This window comes from Carya illinoinensis, chromosome 15 (assembly GCF_018687715.1).
Source record: "Carya illinoinensis cultivar Pawnee chromosome 15, C.illinoinensisPawnee_v1, whole genome shotgun sequence".
Lineage (NCBI taxonomy): Eukaryota > Viridiplantae > Streptophyta > Magnoliopsida > Fagales > Juglandaceae > Carya > Carya illinoinensis.
In genome coordinates, this window is record NC_056766.1 from 39,029,488 (window position 1) to 39,053,028 (window position 23,541).

General features: G+C 39.2%; 2 protein-coding genes across 4 annotated transcripts; one reads left to right on the forward strand and one right to left on the reverse strand.

Moving 5' to 3' along the window:
• The first annotated feature begins 6,583 nt into the window (after positions 1–6,583).
• Positions 6,584–16,133, forward strand: LOC122297773 (monoacylglycerol lipase-like). Its single transcript, XM_043107966.1, has 7 exons — positions 6,584–7,430; positions 8,392–8,430; positions 8,504–8,574; positions 14,652–14,716; positions 14,907–14,996; positions 15,135–15,227; positions 15,397–16,133. Exons 1-7 carry the CDS (start codon positions 6,799–6,801, stop codon positions 15,796–15,798), a joined length of 1,392 nt encoding a protein of 463 aa, XP_042963900.1. The 5' UTR covers positions 6,584–6,798; the 3' UTR covers positions 15,799–16,133.
• Positions 16,134–16,645: 512 nt separating this feature from the next.
• On the reverse strand, positions 16,646–20,660 carry LOC122297771 (pentatricopeptide repeat-containing protein At5g16860). Of its 3 annotated transcripts, none has more exons than XM_043107964.1 (3): positions 20,240–20,660; positions 19,986–20,104; positions 16,646–19,577 (listed from the first exon to the last, which is right to left on the reverse strand). In XM_043107964.1, exon 3 carries the CDS (start codon positions 19,413–19,415, stop codon positions 16,839–16,841), a length of 2,577 nt encoding a protein of 858 aa, XP_042963898.1. In that variant the 5' UTR covers positions 19,416–19,577; positions 19,986–20,104; positions 20,240–20,660; the 3' UTR covers positions 16,646–16,838. The 3 variants fall into 3 exon arrangements, with proteins under 3 accessions (XP_042963898.1, XP_042963899.1, XP_042963897.1); XM_043107965.1 differs by having other exon boundaries at positions 16,646–18,898; positions 18,989–19,577; positions 19,986–20,660; XM_043107963.1 differs by having other exon boundaries at positions 19,986–20,660.
• Between the last annotated feature and the right edge of the window lie 2,881 nt (positions 20,661–23,541).

Here is a 23,541-nt window from a genome sequence, read left to right on the forward strand (position 1 = left end):
ATGAAACAACCATATTCTTTTGTGGACAACTTAGGCCAAAATGTGAAATCCATTCCACAAGTAAAACAAAATTTTGGCAACCTTTCATACTTAAAAGAGACAAAGATGTGCTTGCCTTCCAATGACAACATTTTCCCCCTAAGTAAATGTTTATTTTATTAAATTTCAACAAGGGATCTCATAAATTTGCCCCACCCCTTTCTTTGTTCATCCACAGCACCATGGAAGACCCTACCAAGACACATACCAATTTTGGATCCAACCTCTGAATTTCATACAGTCATATGGTAAATTATGCACTTAAATCCAAATAAAAAAGTGAGAGAATGAAATCTCTTTTGGTGGGGTTAGACCAATCAAACAATTTATACAAATGGGATTTTGATTAAAAAAAAAAAAAAGGCCAAGGTTGACCATCCCAAATACATTGTAAATCACTTGGAGATACAAAATCAAAGATGAAAGTCCTTTACCCTTCAGCAATGAAACTGACTTTAGATCCTGGTTACCAAATCTTAAGCATAGTAGATTTAAAAGCCTCACTATTGATACACTTATCAGCAATGATCTTACCAATCAAACAATATTTTTCACATCTAAGAATATCCCAAATATCATCACCAACGACCACAAGATCATGTTTTTCAGAGTTTGTAAGACACAACTTGTCCCACAAACAAGTAATAACTTTAGTGTTATGTGAAGGCTAATGAAAGTAGTAACTGAAATATTTTAAGAGAATCAATTCGAGATGGTCAATCTCTAAGGATATTGTTGGGCATAATTCTTTGCCTTTTGTTATTATTCCAGAATATTTAAAAATAACAAACCCAACTGACTTGGCAAAATAATTGCCTGATTACAAGGAAAGGAAATAACAGACTAACTTGGCAAAATTATGATCTAATTACAAGAAATGAAATAATAGACCATAACTAATAGACACAATCTACTAAACACTCAATCAACTAACTTATATTTGTTATAACTGAGCTAATTATTTACTAAACTTCAAAGATTAAATCTCGTGGGCTTCATAGGCCACAAGATCATAAGGCCACAAGCCACAAGATACTGGGCTTGGCCCGTAACATTCCCTCTCCCTTATAGGACCTTTCCCATAATATTAGAGAATTCATTTTGTAATTCCTGGAAATTGGCCCATGAAGCCTCTTCATCAAGTAACCCCTTTCATTTCACAAGGACCTCCACTCCTGCCTTATCTCTTCTCTGAACCATGCGACGTTACAAGATCTCCTCTGGCTCCAACTTACAAGATCCATTTGTCACATTTGGTGGCAATGTAGAGGAGTGGATGTTGTGCTGACCCATATGTCTCTTCAAACTCGAAACATGGAATGTGGGATGAACCTTAGAAGTTTCGGGAAGCTCCAATCAGTAAGCTACTGACCCAATGTTTTATAAAATCTTGTATGGTCCATAAAATATCGAAGCTAATATCTGATTCCATCGATGCACTAAGGAATGCTGTTGGTATGGTTGTAACCATAGATACATGAAATCCCCAATTTGAAATTCACATTCAGTTGTATATCTGCATATTTTTTCATACAGGCTTGTGCAAATTGTAGATTATGCTATAATAATTTTACCATCTCATCCCTGGACGTAAAGTGTCATCCACTACTTGAATCTTCGTTGCCCATGGAGAGTAAGATAAAAGTTTCAAGGGTGGGTAGCCATAGACAACATCAAAAGGTGTGATTTAGGTAGAGTGAAGATTAGTGTTGTACTACAACTCTACCAAAGATAACCATTTTTACTAGTCCCTTAGTTTATTCCCTGAAGAGCAGCTTAGGTACTGTTCCACACATTTGTTGACGATCTCAGTCTAGCCATCAGACTGTGGATGGTAAGCTAAACCGAATTGCAAGGAGGTCCCTTGTAGTTTAAATAGCTCCTTCCAAAATAGACTGGTAAAAATAGGTCACGGTCCGTGACTATTGATGAAGGTAGCCCGTATAATTTAAACACATTATCCAGGAAAATATGAGCTATTTTAGAAGCTGTATAAGGATGAGATAGGGCCATGAAATGTGTATATTTAGTAAGTCAATCTACCACCACCATAATGATACTGCAGCCTTGTGAAATAGGAAGCCCTTCAATAAATTTCATAAAAATATCAATCCATATCTTAGTAGGAATTGGTAGAGGTTGGAAGAGTTCAAGAGAGGGTTTTATTAATAAATTTGGGAGGGCGTCACTATTGGACAGGTGATTTCCTACTCTTTTTTTTTAAATACTCTTTATTTTTATTTTTAAAAAAAAAAAAAGAGTTCAGAAGTTGGAATATTTTCACTCTTATTCCTTGGACAAGTGTCACATTCTCGAATGAATGTGCAGATATCCCTACGTATCATTTTCTAGAAAAACTCAGCCCTTGCTCTGTGCAGTGTCTTCTGGAACCTAGAGTGGCCACCTTGAGGGCTAGAACGCATAAGGTGCATAAGTTGCTCTTTAAGTGAAGAGTGAGCACCCACATAAATTCTGCCTTTATAAAAGAGGATTCCATCCTTTAGGGCAAACTTAAATGGATCTAATTTGCCCCGATGAAACTGTTCCTGCAAGCAATTCAGAATAATTTACATAATTAGATTTTAACTAAGTCAACCAAGAAGCCATAGGCAATGTTATAACTGAGAGTTCTACTTCATTTCTTCAAGATAATGCATCAGCAACAATATTATCTTTCCCTTTCTTATAATGGACTTCAAAGTCATATCCCAATAGCTTGGTAAGCCATCGTTGTTGAATTGGTGTATCCACACGCTGATCTAACAAATACTTTAGACTTTGTTGATCAATTTGTACTGTAAACTTCTACTCGAGAACATACGCACGCTACTTTTTAACTACCAATACCAAGGCCAAGAGCTCTTTTTCATAAGTGGAGAAGTTAAGTGCCTTTCTCCTTAGAGATTGACTTATAAATGCAACAGGCTTCCCAAGCTATAATAAAATTGCTCCAATACCATAACTTGACACATCACACTGAATGGTAAAAGATTTAGAAAAATTAAGAAGTGCTAAAACTGGAGGTAAAAGATTTAGAAAAATTAAGAAGTGCTAAAACTGGAGGTGATGTTACAACTTGTTTGAGGGCTTGAAAGGAAAGTTTGACTTTGTTGGACCAATGGAAAGAATTTTTTCTAAGTAATGCTGTCAAAGAGGCAACAATGAGGCAATAATTTTTAATAAACTTGCGATAATATCCTATGAGGCCAAAGAAACCACAAAGGGATTTGAGAGTAGTAGGGAAAAGCCAATTAAGGTTTGGCATAGAGTTTGTGTTTGTGTAGTGTTTCGAGGACAAGTTTTAAGTGATGAATATGGTCATCCATAGTTGTACTATAGACAAGTATATCATCAAACAAAACTAAAGAAATTTCCTTAGGAATGGACGGAAAATTTCATTCATTAGATTTTGGAAGGTAGAAAGGTCATTAGTTAGACTAAAAGGTATAACTTGGAATTCATAATAACCATCATGGGTGTGGGATGCTATTTTTGATATGTCACTAGGGAAGACTTGTATTTGATGGTATCCAGATCGAAGATCCAGCTTTGAAAAAATTGAGGCCCCATGTAATTCATATAGTAGTTCGTTCACAATAGGAATAAGAAATTTAGCCTTCATAGTCACTTTCTTAATAGCCCTATAGTCGACACATAATCTCCAACTTCCATCTTGTTTACGTAATAATAAAACAAGAGAAGAAAAAGGACTTTGGCTAGGTCGAATAATTCTGATTTGGAACATCTCTTGGATTAGTTTTTCATTCTCAGTTTTTTGGAAATAAGGGTAGCGATAGGGCCTAGCACACATTGGTTTTGTCCATTCTTGAAGTTCTATATGGTGATCATGGGTTCTAGTTGGTGGTAATCTAGTAGGAGTTTGAAAAACAGAATGGAATTGGTCTAAGAAAGGTTGTAGTTGGGGGTGAAATTCGAAATCATGGTGTTGGGAAACAGGATCATCAATCAATTGTAACACCATACCTATTTTTTCCGCTTTAGCTGCCTTCCCGAAGTCTTCACCTTCCATTAGAGATAGTGCAGTAGGATTGAGGCCTTGGAGAGTTATACTGCTGTCATTGAATGTGAACACCATAGAAAGCCGAGAAAAGTCCCACAAAATAGGCCTAAGTGTTTTTAACCATTGTACACCTAAGATCACATCACAACCACCCAATGTGAGGACAAAAAATTCAGCTGTAAAGGTTATACCTTGCATTTGAAATGTTTCTAGTTTAGTAAGTCCATTGCTGCGTACAGCTTCGCCATTAGCCATCTTCACATTTAAGCCTGGAGTGTGGGATATAGGCAAACGTGCATTTGCTGTGATAGAGGGATCTACAAAATTATGGGTACTCCCTATGTTTAGCAAAATCACTATTCTTACCCCTCGAGTACAACCAATAATCCACATGGTTAGTGGACTTGGCGAACCATCCAGGGAATGGATTGAGATTGTTGGTTCTGGCCTTGTTGCATAGGTGTCCAAGCTAAGTTGCTTGGAACTTGATCCTCCTTCTTCAAAAATCATAGGGGTGGAATTAAATTACTCTTCCTCTTCTAACTCCTCACACTCCATAATGAATAATTTTGTTGACTTGCATTTGTGTCTTGGAGCCCACTTGTCATTATAATTATAGCACAAGCCATTGTCCCGTCGTTCCTTCATTTGAGCAGGGGATAATAGTTAAATGGGAACCACAGTCTTGTGATTTAGAAGAGCCATAACAGTCTTGGTCGGTCCAGGACTCATTCAAACTACCATTTTAAGTGCTGCCACGTTTTTTTTCTTGCATTTTTGCTATGCCAAATGTACTCAATAAGGACTGGGGCTGCATCATTCGAACCATATAACGAATATCTTCTCGTAATCCACCCAAGAAACAGCTGAGCTTATAAGGCACGGCTAATCCATGTAACTGATTAGAGAGGTGCTCAAATTCACATTTGAAAGCTTCGATCGTAGTGGTTTGTCTTAGCTTTGTAAGGGCCTCCATAGGGTCTTCATATGTTGATGGCCCAAAACAAATGAGCAAAGCACGAACAAAACTATCTCAGCTAGGAAAACCACTCGTGGATTCCAATTGTTGGAACCATGTTAAGGCCTTGCCCTCCATGTGGACGGAAGCCAGTAAAATACGATGTTGTGGATGAGGCTGATGTTAATTAAAAAACTGATTAGCTCGATATAACCACCCATTTGGGTCTTCCCCATCAAACTTGAGAAATTCCAAATGTATCACCTTGGTTTGAATGCCACTTGTGTCTTCAAAAAGGGGGTTGTTGCTGCATGCAACTTGGCCATTTGGAGGTTCCTCCAAATTTTTTTCCAACTTGCTGAATTAAGCTGTTCAGATTAGTAGCCACTACTTGCAATTGCTAAGCTAACCCTTTGACTACCTACTATAAGGATTCATGTGTTTTTTGTTGTGCTTCTTGAACCTGTCAAACTGCTACCAAGGATTCAGCCAATTGGGAGTATCGAGTACCAACATACCCTCAGTCATGGATGTAGCGGCTCTGGATACCACTGTTATGTGAAGGCTAATGAAAGTAGCAGCTGAAATATTTTAAGAGGATCAATTCAAGATGATCAATCTCTAAGGATATTGTTGGGCATAATTCTTTGCATTTTTGTTAGTATTCTAGAATATTTAAAGATAACAAGCCTAACTGACTTGGTAAAATAATTACCTGATTACGAGAAAATGAAATAACAGACTGACTTGACAAAATAATTGCCTAAATACAAGGAATGAAGTAACAAATCACAACTGATAGACATGATCTACTAAAGACTCAGTCAACTAACTTCTATTTGTTATAACCAAGCTAATTATTTTCTAAACTTCAAAGACTAAATCTCGTGGGCCTCTTAGACCACAAGACCATAAGGTCACAAGCCACAAGATTTTGGGCTTGGCTCATAACATTCGGCCGTGCAACGAAAGTTAAAACCATTCTACTAGCCCACACAAAATTACACAAAACAATTAACAGAAACAATTGCACCAAGGCAAATAACCTTTCCCCTAGGGTATAAAGAGACTCACTCTCCCTCTAAGTTGGTAATTGCTATAAAGCAACCGAAAAAAAGATAAATAACCACTTCCTTAATCATCGGATATAAAAGTAACCGTTTGATCTCTAATCTATGCTTTTCCTTTTTGTAAAGTACAAAACATATATTGTAAAATATATTTTGAAATGTGTTGTGTGGTATCATTATTTTTTCTCTATTTAAAAAGAAATTCTATCTAATAACCATTTAACTACTATCCTATAACTTGATATAAGTACATAACTTAAGATCATTTTCTTACTATTCAAATATAACTAATAATTATAGACCATTTATTATATTTGTTTATAGGAAAATTATTTAAAAAATTAAAATTTTAAACTAAAAAAATAGAGAAGAATTTAGTAGTACTGGCCATGTCTCCGCTTTTTGACAGGTGTGTCCCTCTCAACACGACACCTCATTTCAGTCTCCTTTTCATATATTCATTTTAGTGCATAATTTTTCTAAAACACGTGGCAATTTCTGACCCATCCCGGTTGAGAGATCAGAACGGCAAAAACATTCGCAAAAGCAGAAGCAGCAAAGCCACAGAGAAAAGGGTGAAATCATCGTCATCCTCGAACTTTGGCAGAACACTATACTTACAATCACAAGAAAAGAAGAGAAAAGAGAACAGCTTTGTTTCGAACAGGAACAGATAGAAAGATAGAAGCTTTTTAGTTTTCTCTCTGTCTATGATCTGTTTAAGCAAGACATCGGTTTCGATCCCTTTAGAAATTCAACTCCCAGTTCTTTTGGCGAAGCCTTCGCCATTACATGTCAGAAAGAGGAACCTGATATCGGTGGGGTTGAGCCGATATGAACCCGGATTGGTTTTCAGGTGGAAGACAAAGAAAATGGCGAACGCCCTCGATACGTCGCCGTTGTCGCTGATGTTGACTTCTGGGCCGAGTGGGCGCATGAACGCGCTTCTCTCGCTTCGGGTGTGGAGGAGCCTGGTGATGCTGATCAACGCGTTTGTGCTGCTCCTCCTGGTCCCGGTCCGTGGGCGAAGGCGAAGGCGAAGCCCGTCATCCTCGTGGCCGAGAAGGGAAGAGAAGCGTGAGGGAAGCGGCGGGATCCAGCATCATCACAGGAAGGGTGGTGAGGGTGGACCCGTGGTTCGGGTCCCGGAGAAGATTCTTCCGTGGTGGAAGAGGGGCGTAGTGGAGCAGGAAGTCGAGGCGAGGAGAGCTGTGGCGATGAGTAGAGTGTTGCAGGATGATGGTGATGGCAAGAGCTTGGTGAGGGAATACTCTCTGTTTGTTACAACTAGAGGCGATACCATTTTCACGCAGTCGTGGACGCCAGTTTCAATCAGGAAGAGGTAAATGGTTTCTCTATTTCTTTCCTATTTTCATTAGCTTGGTGGTTTTGGGAATATTGCTTGAACTTCCTCTAGTTTTATACATAGTTTCAGTCTCCAAAAATGGGGTCAATAATCTACTTCTCTGTTCCTTGGAACATAGAATCTGTTGTTTTTTGGAAATGACCAAATCTGTTGTTTTTTGGAAATTACCATTGTTTTCAGTTCATTTTTCTTTCTTGAAACAACGTTTGATGGTTATTTAATTGTAGTTTAGGAACTGCCGAAATGGGTATCTTTTCAGATTGTTATGAGGAGTGTATTGCCTTGTTCAGTTGTTCATCTTGTTATGTGGCTTGAGAGGCAGACGTCTTATGGGAAAGATGGCATCCCGGGAGTGGTGGAAGGTGAACTCGTCGTCTAACGAGTGAGGACAATAATAATGTTGTGGAGTTTGTTATGACAGTTGGATTTAGAGATAGGTGTAGATTGGATTCTATAGTTTTTACTAAGCATTTATCTACAAGGACAATAGTAATGTTGTGGAACCCACACTTTAGACCCTAGAGCTCGGACAAAAGCTCTAGGAATCTTGGTCCAAGTCAGTTCATTATTGTTGGTTCAACATGTATTCACTATTTAGGTCCATCTTTGAATTAATGAAGCTGTCATTCCTGCCCAAAGTTGGCCCCTTGAAGTGGTTCTTACTGTTCTTAGGTTCTATAGTATTCTCTCTTTTCCAATGGTTTTCCGATATTGTATTGAAGGGTGGGAATGTTCATGAGTTTTTATCTTCTTTCCAGTTTAGTAGAATGTAATTAGGTGTCTCACTTTGTATACTTCCTGTGTACTTGGGCATTGCCTAGTTTCATTCTATTCAATAAAGATTATTACTCATCAAAAAAAAAAAAAATAGCAGTTTCACCCAGGTCTTCAACTTTTTTTGGGGATCAAAGGCCTAATTGTCATCTAATTTGTGCAGGGGGGTGGTTCTTATTATGCATGGCTTGAATGAACACAGGTCCGTTTTGAAGTCATTTTCAGTTGCCAATAAAGTATGATGTATTTCTCAAGAATTCTGTTATTGGAAACAGTGGCAGATATAATGATTTTGCAAAGCAGCTGAATGCTAATGGCTTTAAGGCTTATGGAATGGATTGGATTGGTGAGTCCAAGAATCATCTTCACATGCTCACCCTTGAGTTTCACGTTCTAATTAAGCCATCATTATGTGTACGTGTTCTTCTATATATCATTGCTCAAATTTTATTTCATTTGTACCGCTAAGTTTTGTTTTTTAAGTTTTTGTGGTGATTTATTTCAAAATCAGAGATGATATTAGACTCTCAATACCTCCTTGATAGATGTAATGACGTGGCCCAATAATTATAAGGTTGGAATATTATTATTTTTTATTTGACCTAAATTATATTTAATTGGCCATATTGGATAAGCCCACGAGCGATAAATTATTGAGGTTGATTATGAGTTTTAATTAGTCTCAATAACGAGGTTAAATCCTATTTATTATTGAACGAGTTAGACTCATTTAGAATTTAAAGATTGGCCATTAAAAATTTATTTCAATTTAAAATCATCACTGATTGGAGTTCCTACACAATCTTAGTCATTGTTAATCCTCATTGAATGAACTACTCGATCATGCTTTTAAATTCAAACTCTCTTGAATGATCGCGAACGAGTTCAACTCGAACTTGAACTCGTGCTCGTGTGCACCCTCTCCCAAATATCTCTATAAATATTTCCCTTCCGTGTGTTATTTGGAAAAAACCATAAACCTCCATAAGTGCTGCAGCAGAACCCAAGATACCCAATCCAGCACCGTGCATGTCCCTTATTCATCACGCCAATAGCCGATTGCCTCCTTCCACTCACAACATCCCTCACGTTTTCTCTCTACTCCTAGTTCACGTGATCGATTTCATGCCAAAAATATTTGATTAACGATGCAATGTAAGTAGCTTGATTATAAATTAGGATTAGCATACATTAGCTAGTTATATATATTATTATTAAATCTAATTCTTTAGAAGTCAGTGTTTATGTATAACGCATGTCATGATATTTGCAAGCATGTCATTCATCATATTTCATTCCACATATTATAGTTATGTATGTATTATGCATCTCACGTTATATAAAACACGTAAACTTTCATAATATCAAGTGTAAGATAAGTTCAGAACAGTTAATCAGATATCCATTCAGATGCATGATACCAATGCAGTCAGGGTGGATGTGCAAGCCACAGACTCAAGCGTGGTCCACCATGTTGTGCCTCCGGCCAGTCCGAAAATTACACAAGACGATATTTAAGTGGTACAGCAAATTACCTACGTCCACTGGAGCCTCTTTTATAGAATTTGTACAAGATTTATAAAAATCTACAAATTCTCATCTTTCTCACGTCCCTCTTTCTCTCTTCTCCCACTGCCTTTTCTTCTGCCCACCGCCCCACTCTCTGCATTGATCTCTCACCGCAGTGAGGATGGCCTTAATGTTCAGCAAATAACCTCCTTTTATAGGAGGAGCCATGGGGAACAAACTCCCACAAATTTTGACCAAGAGGGAGGCTTCTTTCGGTGCATAAATTTGCTGCAGAAATCGTGTGGGTGATTTGGTGGCTACAGTTGGTGCCTAATACAACAAAGCAGCAAATGGTGCATGTGCAACAGCTATACATCATTTGCATTCACACTTGGGTTGACTCAACAATCACCCCCTCCACCCAAGTGTGCCATACTAGAATGCTACAAACGGTTGCATCCTTCAAATGATTGCACTCCTTCATTGGAATGCTTCTCAGCCATGAAAGATCCGCTATCAAATGCATCTGCAGGTACGTCTTCAAATGGATGTCCTGATGCCTCTCCAAATGCATTTTCAAATGCATTAGTATCGTCTACACCCACGGAGCTTGCAAGGGATTTTCTTCAGAGGAGATTTACAAGTGCTCAACTGCACCATCTCAACTCTCTAGGATTCTTCTTTTGCTCGAGTCCATGAGTCCGCACCCATGTACACTTTGAGCAAACTGAGTTTTGCTCGAGCCATAACCGAGCGAACAATCTACCTGGTGCCTTTACAGCTTTCAAACCAGGCTCCATAATCCTACAATCAATCCAATCTCCAACTTGGAGACTAGTTCTCAACATGCTAGCCTCTATCTCTAGCATGATCCCTTATCATCTATACAATTTTACAGCTCATGTCTTCAACTTAGAAGACTAACTAAAGTGATGCATAACTTTAGTTTATCACGTACAGTGCCCTTAATCAACACATCTACATAGGGCAACACATCTCCCACTGCACTGGGAATCAATGGTCTCGCACGGACCTTGACACATATCAAAGAACCTATTGCTGAGGTCTCCATCTCTGACTTGGGCGACTGACTCCCCATCCTGCTGCTAACATATTCTGTCTTCAGTCGATGTGCCCATCTTGTGTGCAGTCTCTGCTAACTTCGACTTGCATAATTTCTATTCTTGCAAGATTTTCTTCATACCGTAGTTCACTACCTTCATTCAGCAGGATACAATTTAAGGTAGTAATCACCATGGAAGTCTGATCGTCTTGGCAGCCATGTGATCATCAACTTTAGGTGTAGATATCCATGGAACATCTGACGTTTTGTTCTCATCTCCCACACCTTTGCTTCATGTCGTGGTCTATGGAGATTTCTTTATGTCCTTATCTAATTCACACGACCATTACCACAAGCCAAGACCAATAAATCATTTGTGACCTTCCACGCTCTTTTGAGAAAACACACCTGAATGACTGTTGTCTTCAAGCTGTCTTTAACAGCATTGTGCACTGCAAGAAATACAACGTCTTGTATTTCTTCAGTCACCATATTCACAACATCATTCTCAGTTTTCTCCTAATTTTAGTATTTTCTTGTGGTTTGTCTTGCCACAAACTTGAGATCTTGTCAGAATTTCTTCTGCGCATCTCCTCATCTAGGATAAGATCTCTTCAATTTCGTCTTCTTTGCAGAATTACTCATAGCCATTCTCATGACCTCCCAACTTTTTGACCGCAACGCCAAATACTATTGGGCAATAATAGTACCTTCTACCTTTTCTGAAGTTGAACAATTTCTTCATCAGCACTTTGTTATTTGCAATTGGCTTTTCAAAGAAAGCCACAATGAGATTCGATGCGGTTCTCCTCTTAATAACAATATGTTCCATGAATTGTATGACTGCCAAAATCTGCTGATATAACAAGTTAATCAGCATCGTCCAATGATCTGAAGTTTGCTCCTCAAACTTCACGATCTCAACTGGCTTAAATCAAGCCCAAAACAAATGAGTCCGGCACAACTCCAACTGGCTATGATCAAGCCCAAAACAAATGAGTCCGTCACGATCTGACTGGCTACGATCAAGCCCACAACTGATCTGCAACTACGAACGGTTCAGATCGAAAGTACCGATGGCGAATCTCAACATTCCCACCGTACCGATGAGTCTGGAATGATCCAAATAGTTTGTAAGCACTATTTGATCATCGCAATGGAACTTCAACTGACGTAGATCTAGCCCAACTGATCTGCAACTCTAGACAGTTCAGATCAGTCTTCTGCTACAGTGGCGCGTGGGAGCGCGTGCCTGCGCGTGGGAGAGTGTATTCCACGCGTCTTCTTCCTCCAGACACGAGTGGGGGCGCGTGGGCGCGTCCTTCCCACTCGTCTTCTTCCTCTGACGCGATTTAGGCGCATCTGTACACTCTCCAACTTCTAGGGGCGCGTACAGGCTCCTCCGGCATCCGTTTTTGATGCCGTTTGCGGCAACGGATTCGTCTCAACGCAAGGAACACCCTGGAGGTGTCAAAAATTGATTTTGACCAACTTGAATTTTCAGACAGCTCAAACCAGAGCTCTGATACCAATTGTTGTGCCTCCGACCAGTCCGAAAATCACACAAGACGATATTTAAGTGGTTCAGCAAATTGTCTACGTCCACTGGAGCCTCTTTTATAGAATTTGTACAAGATTTACAAAAATCTACAAATTCTCATCTTTCTCACGTCCCTCTTTCTCTCTTCTCCCACTGCCTTTTCTTCTGCCCACCGCCCCTCTCTGCATTGATCTCTCACCGCAGTGAGGATGATCTTAATGTTCAGCAAATAACCTCCTTTTATAGGAGGAGCCATGGGGATCAAACTCCCACAAATTTTGACCAAGAGGGAGGCTTCTTTCGGTGCATAAATTTGCTGCAGAAATCATGTGGGTGATTTGGTGGCTACAGTTGGTGCCTAATACAACAAAGCACCAAATGGTGCATGTGTAGCAGCTATACATCATTTGCATTCACACTTGGGTTGACTCAACACACCACAGTATTTTATCAGATCAAATCAGTTGTTTCCCTTATGGCCATAGGATGTGGGACTGGTGCACAACCTTACACACAGGGTTAAGGCTACGTTTGGGTAGTGAGGAAATCTCAGATGATCTGTGAATAGTAGTGAAAAAGTGGTGAAAAAGTAATGATAAAATATTAAATAGTAGTAGATCACTCCACTACCCAAATACAGCCTAAGTGTGTTGGCCAGTTAGAACAGTCAGATAATTCAGATCAGACAGACAAGTCATTTAAGTCAGATAATTCAGATTAGTCAATATACCAGAAATATTTTCAAGTCATGCATGTCATCAGCATATTTATGAACAGTCATGATTTTAATTCTTAGCATGACATATTTTATGAAAACTTTATATTAAGTATGTTTACGTTATGATGGATTTCTTACTGAGTTATCGACTCATTTTAGTTGTTTTTATGTTTTTTAACCACCCAGGTTAGAATATTTATGAAAGTAGAGCTGCAGAGACGTGACAGAGGCCTATATCATGTATAAAGATTTTAAGTCATGATTTTGATAGTAACAAAGTTTGAGTTGCAATCGTGAATTGCGTAAACGCTGCGTAATCTCTTTAAAAAAAGTTAATAAATATGAAACTCACATGAAAAAAAAAAAAAACTATTTTTTTAATAGTGAACCCCATTCTTTTCAAAACAATTATGTAGCACTTGTGTACTTAACATTGTATGTAGCATTACTCTTTTAATAAATGCTTCCATGCACACTCATTTATGATTTCAGTATTTTAATACAAAACGAATTTATTTAATAAAGAATATTTGTACTTGGCGCTTTTGTAAGAAAATTAAATTTTTAAGTCAATGTCATTAGTAGTACTCCAGCTTCCCCGAGAATTTCTAAAAGTGATTTTATTTTTAACCGTGGGGAGCGGGGTGTTACAATAGACCTAGTGTATTTCCATTTGCTTCTTTTATGATGGTATCATGAACAATAAAATTAAAGATAAATTGATGACACCTAGTGTTTTTTTGTGGTGTTCTTTGTCAATATTGCAAGTTATGAACAGTCTTGCATAAGCAATTTATGAAATGTGTGAAAGAATAGGTAGGTAAAAGTATCTTTGATATAATCAGCTGATGTGATCTCTTACTTACCAAAGCATTATAATTGATGGGCTCTCGTTCAGTAGAAAGAAGGAACACAATTGTAAGTTAAGGAGCATATACAATTTGCAACGCCCTTACTATGTTTTCTTGAAGCTAATATGAGTTTAATCAATATGATACCTCACTGTGAGGCCTGAATCTCTGATTCTGAACTGTAGAATGGGACAGGGATCTCAAATTAAATGGTGAAGAAATGTATATATAATCCAAAGCATTCCAATAACCTTTTGGTAAGTAAGGCCAGAACTAACAATCCAAAAAGTGCATAGAAAGGGACTCAGACGTTACTTGTATTCTCCTTTAGTTTTTTTCCCTTTTGAACTCTGTTACTGCATGTGAAGGAGATTGCCCATTATCTATAAGGGCAAATTGGATTGTATTTTTTTTCTCTTTTATGTTTTTATTTTTCTTTTTGTGCTGTTAATGTTTTAAGCTAAAAATATGCATTTTCCGTCTTCTTGTTCTGAACCTTAATAAGTCACTTCTGTTAGGTGGCTACAAATATTATAATTGGGCTCTTTATTAGCCTTGCAAATTTGACCGCACACCTACTTGAGCAGCTACACGGGATGGATTAAAATGTAACAATAAAATCTTTTGTCCTTGGGTGCACAGCTCACTTTAGCCCCAGCTATTTGTTTTCCAGTTCAGTAGCTCATTGTTTTTGGTTGTAGTGTATATGTTCTCATCTGTCTGTTCGTTCCTTTGCCCGTAGGTCATGGTGGAAGTGATGGGCTGCATGCATATGTTCATTCGCTTGATGATGCTGTTACAGATATGGTATGTTATGAGGTTCATTTACAAGGGGCTGATGAGATTTTAGTCAAAATAATCAACATAAATTTTTGGTTATTAATTCTTTCATAGCATTTAGGCATGGATAGGGGCATCGTTTTCAACTTAATTGCTAGCAAAAATAAACTGTTTTACTTGTAACGATGTGCATCTGCAACTCTTAACATCTGTACAGAAGTCATTCATCGAGAAGATTTCAGCAGAGAATCCAGGGCTTCCATGCTTTTGCTTTGGACATTCAACAGGTGCAGCAATTGTTGTAAAGGTAAAGTTTGGTTGAAGGATATGATACTCGCAATGTGCAACTCATCCACTGATTGATAATGAAACTTCAATCCTCTCTTTACAGACCTGATAGACCTGGAATTTATGTTAGGTTTGTATTTGTTTCGTGTAATTTTAGGCAATGCATGACCCAAAGGTGGAAGCCCGTGTATCTGGTGCAGTACTGACATCACCTGCAGTTGGAGTTAAGCCATCCCATCCCATTTTTGCGGTGAGAATATTCTTGTAGTGATATCCTATTGTATCTGATTGCCAAGTGGTCAAGGGTTGAGATAACTTTATTGAGTACCACTTTGTTGAATTTAAAAATACTCACCATAAAAGTGGCATATTAATGAGTTAGTAGAATCTTCCTTTGTCACATTGTTTCTTTATGGCAGGTACTGGCCCCAATTCTCTCTTTTTTGTTGCCAAAATATCAACTTCGTGCTGCTATTAAGAAGGGAACACCAGTTTCTCGGGACCCAAATGCCCTAATAGCCAAGTATTCAGATCCACTAGTATATACTGGATCCATCAGGGTAAGGACTGGTTATGAGATTCTCCAAATAACCTCCTACTTGCAGCAGAATCTGAGCAAATTGAGAGTTCCTTTTTTAGTTCTCCATGGCGCTGCTGACACTGTAACTGATCCAGAAGCTTCTCAGAAACTGTATGAAGAAGCTTCTTCAGCTGACAAAACCATCAAATTGTATGAGGGATGCTTACATGATCTCCTTTTTGAATTGGAACGAAAGGCTATTGTGGAGGACATAATTGAATGGTTGAATTGTAGGGTATGATGGCAGATGGTGCAGTAAGAGAGAGTATTGAGAAGTTCTTGAGCTAGAACTTCTCATCTGGTGACCATTTCTATGGAACCTTGGAAAAGGCTTTCCAATGAAAAAGAGGAGAAAAAAGGGGTAGCTGATTAAAACACTAAGCAAGAAGCCTTATGTTGAGAATCTGACCCTACTTCATTTTTCTTACACAAACTGTAAAACTAGTGGCTGAAGAAAGAGGAGGATTGCTTGGTTTGGAGCATTTGCCTTTATAATGAATACATGTTAATAATTTAAGTATTTGAACTTCGAACCAATAAAATTACTTGTTTTAATGCTATTCTATTTTCATCCCACTGTTGAATTTTCATCACTCTTGCCTTTTGGATTATTTCTTGCATGTCTTTTAATAAAGAAAAAAAAAATCAAAAGTTGATAGGCAACGGGACCTAATTAATTTTTTTTGGAGATTCATATGTTAACCTTTCAAATCTAAACCATATAATCCCAGTATCTACATTACAAAGATGATTATGGCATTATGAGATAGGAACACGGCTCTCCCTCCCATTTCTGTAGCACTTGTTCCCCGAACAACACCAACAGGCAACAACAAGAGCTTCAAAACAGGGAGAATGCAAAGACTTCTTGATTGATTTCTCTGAGACTTTCTTCTTCTATGGCTGTGTTAAATGATCTATCACGAGCTCGAGTTGGAAATAATTTTGAGGTTACCCTTAAGTTTGGTTGTGAAAATGTAATTAAAATGTTTGTTTAAAACCATAAATTCCGGGAATCATTTGGTTATAAGTTTCTTTTGCACACAATTTTTGTATCGTAGTAAGAGATCTGATCAAGTCAGTGAGAATTGTGGAATACTAGCAATTGAAACCACATGTAATTTTATTTTTACTGTTCTACAAGGTTGCCTTTGTCTTCCCCTTCCTTAGGAAAGTCTTAAAATTTATCCATATCGCCCAATAATCTCAATGCCAGTTACATTTGTACCAAAAGAAGAAAGAAAAAGATGATTACACAAGTAGACATGCCTAATTCAATCGTCACCAATAGCCTCTGCACGAGCAGGATCCATTCCTAAAATGATGGAATCGACTCGCGTCTCTCAAAATAATTTCATTGTCAATGATCTTGGATATATAGGTAATGGCAGTGTGGCAATCACCACAGACCCGCAAGTTCTTGGTGATTCGGATCGGTGCTCCTTCTGGTGATGTTAGGATGCCATAGGCAAGCGCCAACTTCTCACTGTGTTCAAAAAGAAGGTCACCCTTCTCCTCATCGTCAACATCATGAAGAGCATAGCTCGTCTCAGGAATATACCCCATGGCTTTGATGCGTTGAATTAGCTCAGCAAGGATCTCATATATTTTTTGAGACAGTGGATGAGACCTGTCTCCCACAAAGAATGTTGCAGTTCCTTTCTTTCCTTGGACCCAACTGCAGCCAGGCCTCTTCCTGATCCCTGTATGTTTCATCAGAGATCTGATTCTGGCCACATCTTTCCAACGCCTGGCATTGGCATATATGTTTGAAAGCAAAGTATATGATCCATCATTCTCAGATTCCAATTCTGACAATCGCTTTGCAGCATATTCCCCAAGTTTAACATTTGAATGGGTCCTGCAAGCACTAAGCAATGCCACCCACACTATCGGGGTCGGCTCCATAGGCATGCCTTCAATGAGTCTTAAGGCTTCATCCAAGCGACCGGCACGACCCAAGAGGTCAACCATGCAAGCATAATGTTCCACTCCAGGAACAACCGCAAATTCCTCCCTCATGTCATTGAAGTATTGGATACCCTTCTCAACCATTCCAGTATGGCTGCAAGCATAAAGAGCAACAACCAATGTCACACCATCAGGCACCCACCCTGCTTTCCTCATCTCATCAAAAACCTGGAGAGCTTCTTCTCCACGACCATGCATGCCATAACCTGTCATTAGAGATGTCCAAGAGACATCATTCCTCCGCTTCATGTTATCAAACAAAACTCGAGCAGCATCAATGTCTCCAGATTTGGAATACATATCTATGAGGCAATTAGCGACAAACACCATCGCAGAATCATACTGATTACGGAACACATGAGCATGAATTTCTTTACCACATCTTAGAGCACCCAGACGAGAGCAAGCCATCAGAGCACAAGATAGAGTAAAAGCGTTTGGCTTTAGGAAATTCTTAGGTCCAAGCATCTTGGAGAAAAGCTCCAAGGCATCATTGGCTTCCGCATGCTGTGCATAACCACCAATCATGACAGTCCAGGTTACCACATTCCTACTCTTTGGTGCCATCAAGTCAAACATCATTCGTGCTACTTTTGCACTTTTGCACTTACCATACATGTCAATTAGACCATTAATTACCATTAGATCGTCCCCAGAATCACCTCCCTCCAAATTCAGAATACATTTTATCGCATAACAATGGGTCTCTTTTCCATGAAGGAGTGCTCCCACAGAAGCACAACTAGAAAGAAGAGACACAAGAGTAACAACATTCGGCTCTAAACCACAAGCTAGCATTTGTTGAAACACGCCCAATGCTTCATAACCAAGGCCCCTCTGAGCATACCCGGCAATCACCGCACTCCATGTTACAACATTCAACTTGATCTTCTCCTCCCACATCTTCTCAAACAGAGCAAGAGCATCCTCAAATCTACCAATTTGAGAGTACCCAGTTACCATAGCGTTCCAAGAGACAACATCCTTAACCACCATCCGCTCAAAAACCTTGTTTGCTTCATCCATCATCTGACACTTGGCATACATGTCCACGATAGCATTACCCACAAAAACATCCTCCACTAACCCACTCCGAACTGCAAAACCATGAACCTGCTTACCCTGAGACCACGCGCCCAATGAAGCACATGCTGGAAGAGTATTTACAATGCTAACAGCATCTGGACAGATTCTAGCATCTGCAGTCATTCTACCAAAGACCTTTAGTGCATTGTTTGCTTGACCACTTTGTACATAAGCAGCCACAATCGAATTCCACGAAACCACATCACCTATCCCTCTCTGGCATAAATCTTCAAACACCTGACGCGCCTCATCCAACACACCACACCTTCCATACATTGCCACCACTGCATTACAAATAAACACATTGGAGTCAAACCCATTTGCAAACACAACGGCATGGACCGAAGCGCCTCGACGATATGACGGAAGCTCACCACAAGCTTTAAGAACAAAAGGGAAAGTGTAGTGGTCTGGTCTCCACCCAAGTCTCTGCATTTTTCTATACAAACCCAGCACATCCTCAAGAAACCCGAGATGCACGGCACGTCTTATCAAGGCATTCCACCAAAATACAGTGGAGTACGTCGGAACAAGGCGTTCGAGCACCAAAAGTGCTTGCCCTGGAGCTTTGCAGGCTATGTAGGTGCCCATGAGGCTGGTGGCCATGTTCGTGAGGCCCTGGACCAAGATTTGCTGATGGAGGAGCTTGGCTTGTATCAAGGTCTTGCATTGTTTAAAAAATGTGGCTGTGATGAGAGGAATTGTAGGTGTTCTAGTAGTAGTACAGAAGAAGCAGGTGGTGAAGGGATTGAATGGAAGAAGCGGCTTTGGTTTTACATGAAGGAAGAAAGCGAGGAGCATGCTATGCTAGCGGAGACGGGTAGTGGCGGGAGACTTCAGAATGAGAGATGGTAGTTTTTCTCAGTTTCTTGCAAATGAGGTTTTGTTGTTGGTTTTTAAGGAATATAGGAGAAAAGTTAGTGGTTTCATGTCACGCCCCATGCTGGGGGTGAACCCTTTAACCTGAAATCCATAATAATAAGAAAAATTAGATAACCTCCAAAATCAAATACCTCAAAAAAATTCTTCCAAGGAAATTAAACTCAACACTACTAAATATTCTCTAAAATCTCCCAAATTCAATTATGCCACCTGACACTTATCTCACATTTCTTTTATAATCCTGTCATGTGCCACTCATACCGTTTTGAACCCTATCAAACAACTACTAAAATCTAAACGCTTGCTCAACCAAAACATCAACTCCACAATGGCCCAACCGTACAAATCTACAACTGCCACCAAGTATTCAGTCATCTAGTGTCAATTCAACATGCTCTGATTTTCGCCAAATATCAACAATCCATTAAAATCCCCAACATTTGATCAAACCAAACGTAAACTCAACACTAGTAAAGTCTAGGAATTTACCTACTGTCAATGGTGACCCAGCTCGAGTTTGAGGAGGGCAGGCGTGTGCAGAGTGCGATCGGGCTTGACAGCGTGGAAATTTCGTTCGACTGGGTCACGGTGGCAATGCGGTGGAGTTTCTGTCATGGTAACATCATGATAGGTGCGGCTTGTGAGAGGGAGTGACAGATAGATGAGAGGGACACAGAGAAACCGAGAGGAGATAAGAGAAACGGTCGGAGAGGGAGAGGAGAGAGGGAAACCGAGAGACTTACCAGCCTTACTGGCCTGGTGGCGCACAGCGGCAGCAGGGCTTTTGGCGTAGGCGCCGTGGAGTGCGATAGAGGCGTGACGCTGTCGGAAGAAAAAACAGAGAAAGATGGCAGTGGCGTTCGACGGGGGAGGAGTTGGACGAACCGTGTCGGAAAGAGCAGCCTAACAACTGGGAAAATGAGGGAAACCGAGTGAGAAGCATAGAGAGAGAGCGAGAGAGAGAGGATGGCGGCGTGCAACCTGTGCGTGTATAACGAGCGGCAACGGCGGAGAGACGAGAGAGATAAGAGAGAGAATCAGAGACGGAAACGGACACAGAGAGAGAGAGAGAGAGAGAGAGAGAGAGAGAGAACAGGGCGGCGTGGAGGTGCAGACGGATGTGAGCGAGAGACAGAGAGACAGTGAGAGGTAGACGTCGGGAGGCTGTGGGGAAGAAGAAAAGAAGAAATGGTGTTAGTGTAGCCGACCAAAACCTCGTCGTTTTGGGTCATTTCAATTTTAAAAAAAAAACAAAAACAAAAACCGAGCGGGCTGGGTCTGGTCCTGGCCTGGATTCTAACGGTTCGGGTTAAAAACATAGATAAATTTATGGGACCATTTACTTCATAAATCAAAATATGTCATTTTGTAAATTCACTTAGAGAAATCCATTCCAATTATTGTATATGAACACATTTAATAATTGGGAAGATATGCAACTTCGCTTTATTTAATATTGTTCATATATTTTCTAAGGTCATGTTTGATACAAAAAATGTATGGAAATATTTGAAAATTTTGGAAATTTGTTTGAGATTAGGTTTTAGAAAATAAGAGAGAAATTCTCAAATATTAAAATAAGTATTGTATTTGAGTTTATAAAATTTGATAGATAAGATTGAAAAGTTGCTTAAATATAATTTTTTAAAATTATCCTTTATTTTGGTATCTGTAAAATTTGTATTGATTTTTGCGTTTGAGTAATGATTAGGTAATTATTAGATGAAAAAGATAAAATAGAAAATTTTTTGTGTTTGAGTAATGTTTGAAATTTTGAAAATGAAATTATGAGAAAAGTGGAAAGATGTTGAAAATTTGTTAGAATTCTAAGGTTATCAAATATGTTGTAGTGTTCATACTTATAGCTCTCTAATTATATATAGTGCCGGTATGCAAACAATTTTAAGGAATCTTTATCTAAGTTATCTCTAAATTATGGGGACTCAAACATTCTTTGGTGGACTACAAACAAGGTGTCAAGGAGTCTTGAAGTGGTAAATTAGGATAAAGGTGAGTTCACAAACTTTGAATATGGTCCAACTACAAACTCGTTTTTCATTATCCTCAAAGCTCTATTCATTCATATTTTAAATAAGATTTGAAGTTCTACTTATTTCTCTTTATGCATGTACAACAACAAATAACTCGAAGTCATTTTCTACAATGTGTCACTCCCTTGATTTTAACATGCCGATAAAGTCCACCATGTCACAATACAACTCAATTTAAGTGAACAACTTAACGATACCATTCCAATTACCACCAATCACCTCATAATTAGGGCTAGGTGGCCGGGTACCGCCTCCTGCCCATACTCAGCTAGGAGCCTGAGGCAAGACCCGGGTTAGGACCAAGCCTGCTCAAGATTAACCTTGTTTGCTTGGCCTAGCCCACACACACACATTTAAAAACAATAATTTTTTTTTAATAAAACAACGTTGTTTCCTATTTGGTTTTGTTTAAAAACTTAAACCCCTCCCCAACTCCCCTAGTGTCTCTCTCTCTTTTCCCTCTCTCAATCTCTCTTCCTCTCATCGCCTCGCCTAAACCCCCGCCATCAGTCGTTGTCTCTCTTTCTTCCTCTCACTGTCGACCCCACCTCCCAGTCCTAGGTATGTCTATCTCTTTCTCTACCAAAGTTTGGTTTTGAATGTTTTTTTAATTTTGGTTTTTGATTTTGGGTAGAGGTTTTGGATGTGGTTTGGAGGGAGGAGGTGGATGACCAGGAGGGTCCCCCAGTTTGGCCCCAATCCATATGCCCCCCGACATATAGATTGGGGCCCCCACCCACCAGGGTCCAAAGTCTCCCCTTGGCCATGCAGGGAAGGGGGCAAAGGCGAGACTAGGGTGGGCCCCGTTCGAGGGTGCGAGTAGCACCCATGCTCATAATGCAACAATATACTGTCTATCATATTTAAATTTATCCAAAATGAGTATCTTCACTACAAAAGAAAGCAAATTTTAAAGGTTTCTTAATTTGCTACCAAGAAAAATATTGAAGGATTCACCTTAAACTAATAGTATAAGCCGCCTAAGAATTTATTGATTTTCCTAGTGGAGTTGAGGTTTAAGACTCTAAGTTATGAATTAAACTCAACTTGAGAAAGCACCTACAATTCTTTGTTGTCCAGATTCCTTTTGTCTGGTTTCCAACAGGTAAGATGCTTATATGGTCACGTTCAAGTAGTGAAGTCACCTTTAGTAACCCTCTCCTACCCAAAACAAAAATCATGTTTATACACGTTAAATAGTTTATGATAGAGTTCACATGTTAAATAGTTTGCTATTAAAATCAACTTCTACAGTTGCGGTTGTAATTGCTTTTGATGACATGAGCTTGCTAGCAAGCATACAGGAGGTTGCTTTGAATAGACTATGGGCATGCCTTCCGAAAGTACTTTTGCAACTAGACTATTCCAACTACCCTTTATTCCCTGTTTCCAAAGCTTTGAATGTGTTTGCTATTTTCATTGATTTATGATCTTTTAGTGAAAAATCATTATCTCAGAGAGAGAGAGAGAGAGGCACATTCTATTTTCACTGATTTATGATCTTTGAGTGAAAAATCATTATCTCAGAGAGAGAGAGAGAGAGAGAGATGTGTCAATCATCATCGGATGGGACAAAGATTTCTCCAAACCATTCATGCGAAGCGCTACCACAAGCTTCACACTGGAATGAGAATGCCTCATGATGACGACTGGGGTGGAGCGAAATTGTTTGGTCTCACTTGATAGTTAGGATGTAGAATTTCTCAACATATCACATGTTGGTGTCTTCAAGTTGGTTGGCTGAGTAAATGCTTCTCTAGCGCAACATGTTATCTATGTGTGAGAGTTAACCTATGTTGGGGTACAGGTGAGTTGACTTGCACTATGTTGATCAGGTAAAAGGGATTTCCTTGATTTCAATGGTGGAGCAGCTCATCCCCTATTGGCCTATTAGGCAACATACGTTTGTATGATGAATAACTATATGATGAGCATCTATGTAAAGGCGATCGTGCCTTTGGAACCAATGTAATTTTATGGATTTTACCTATTGG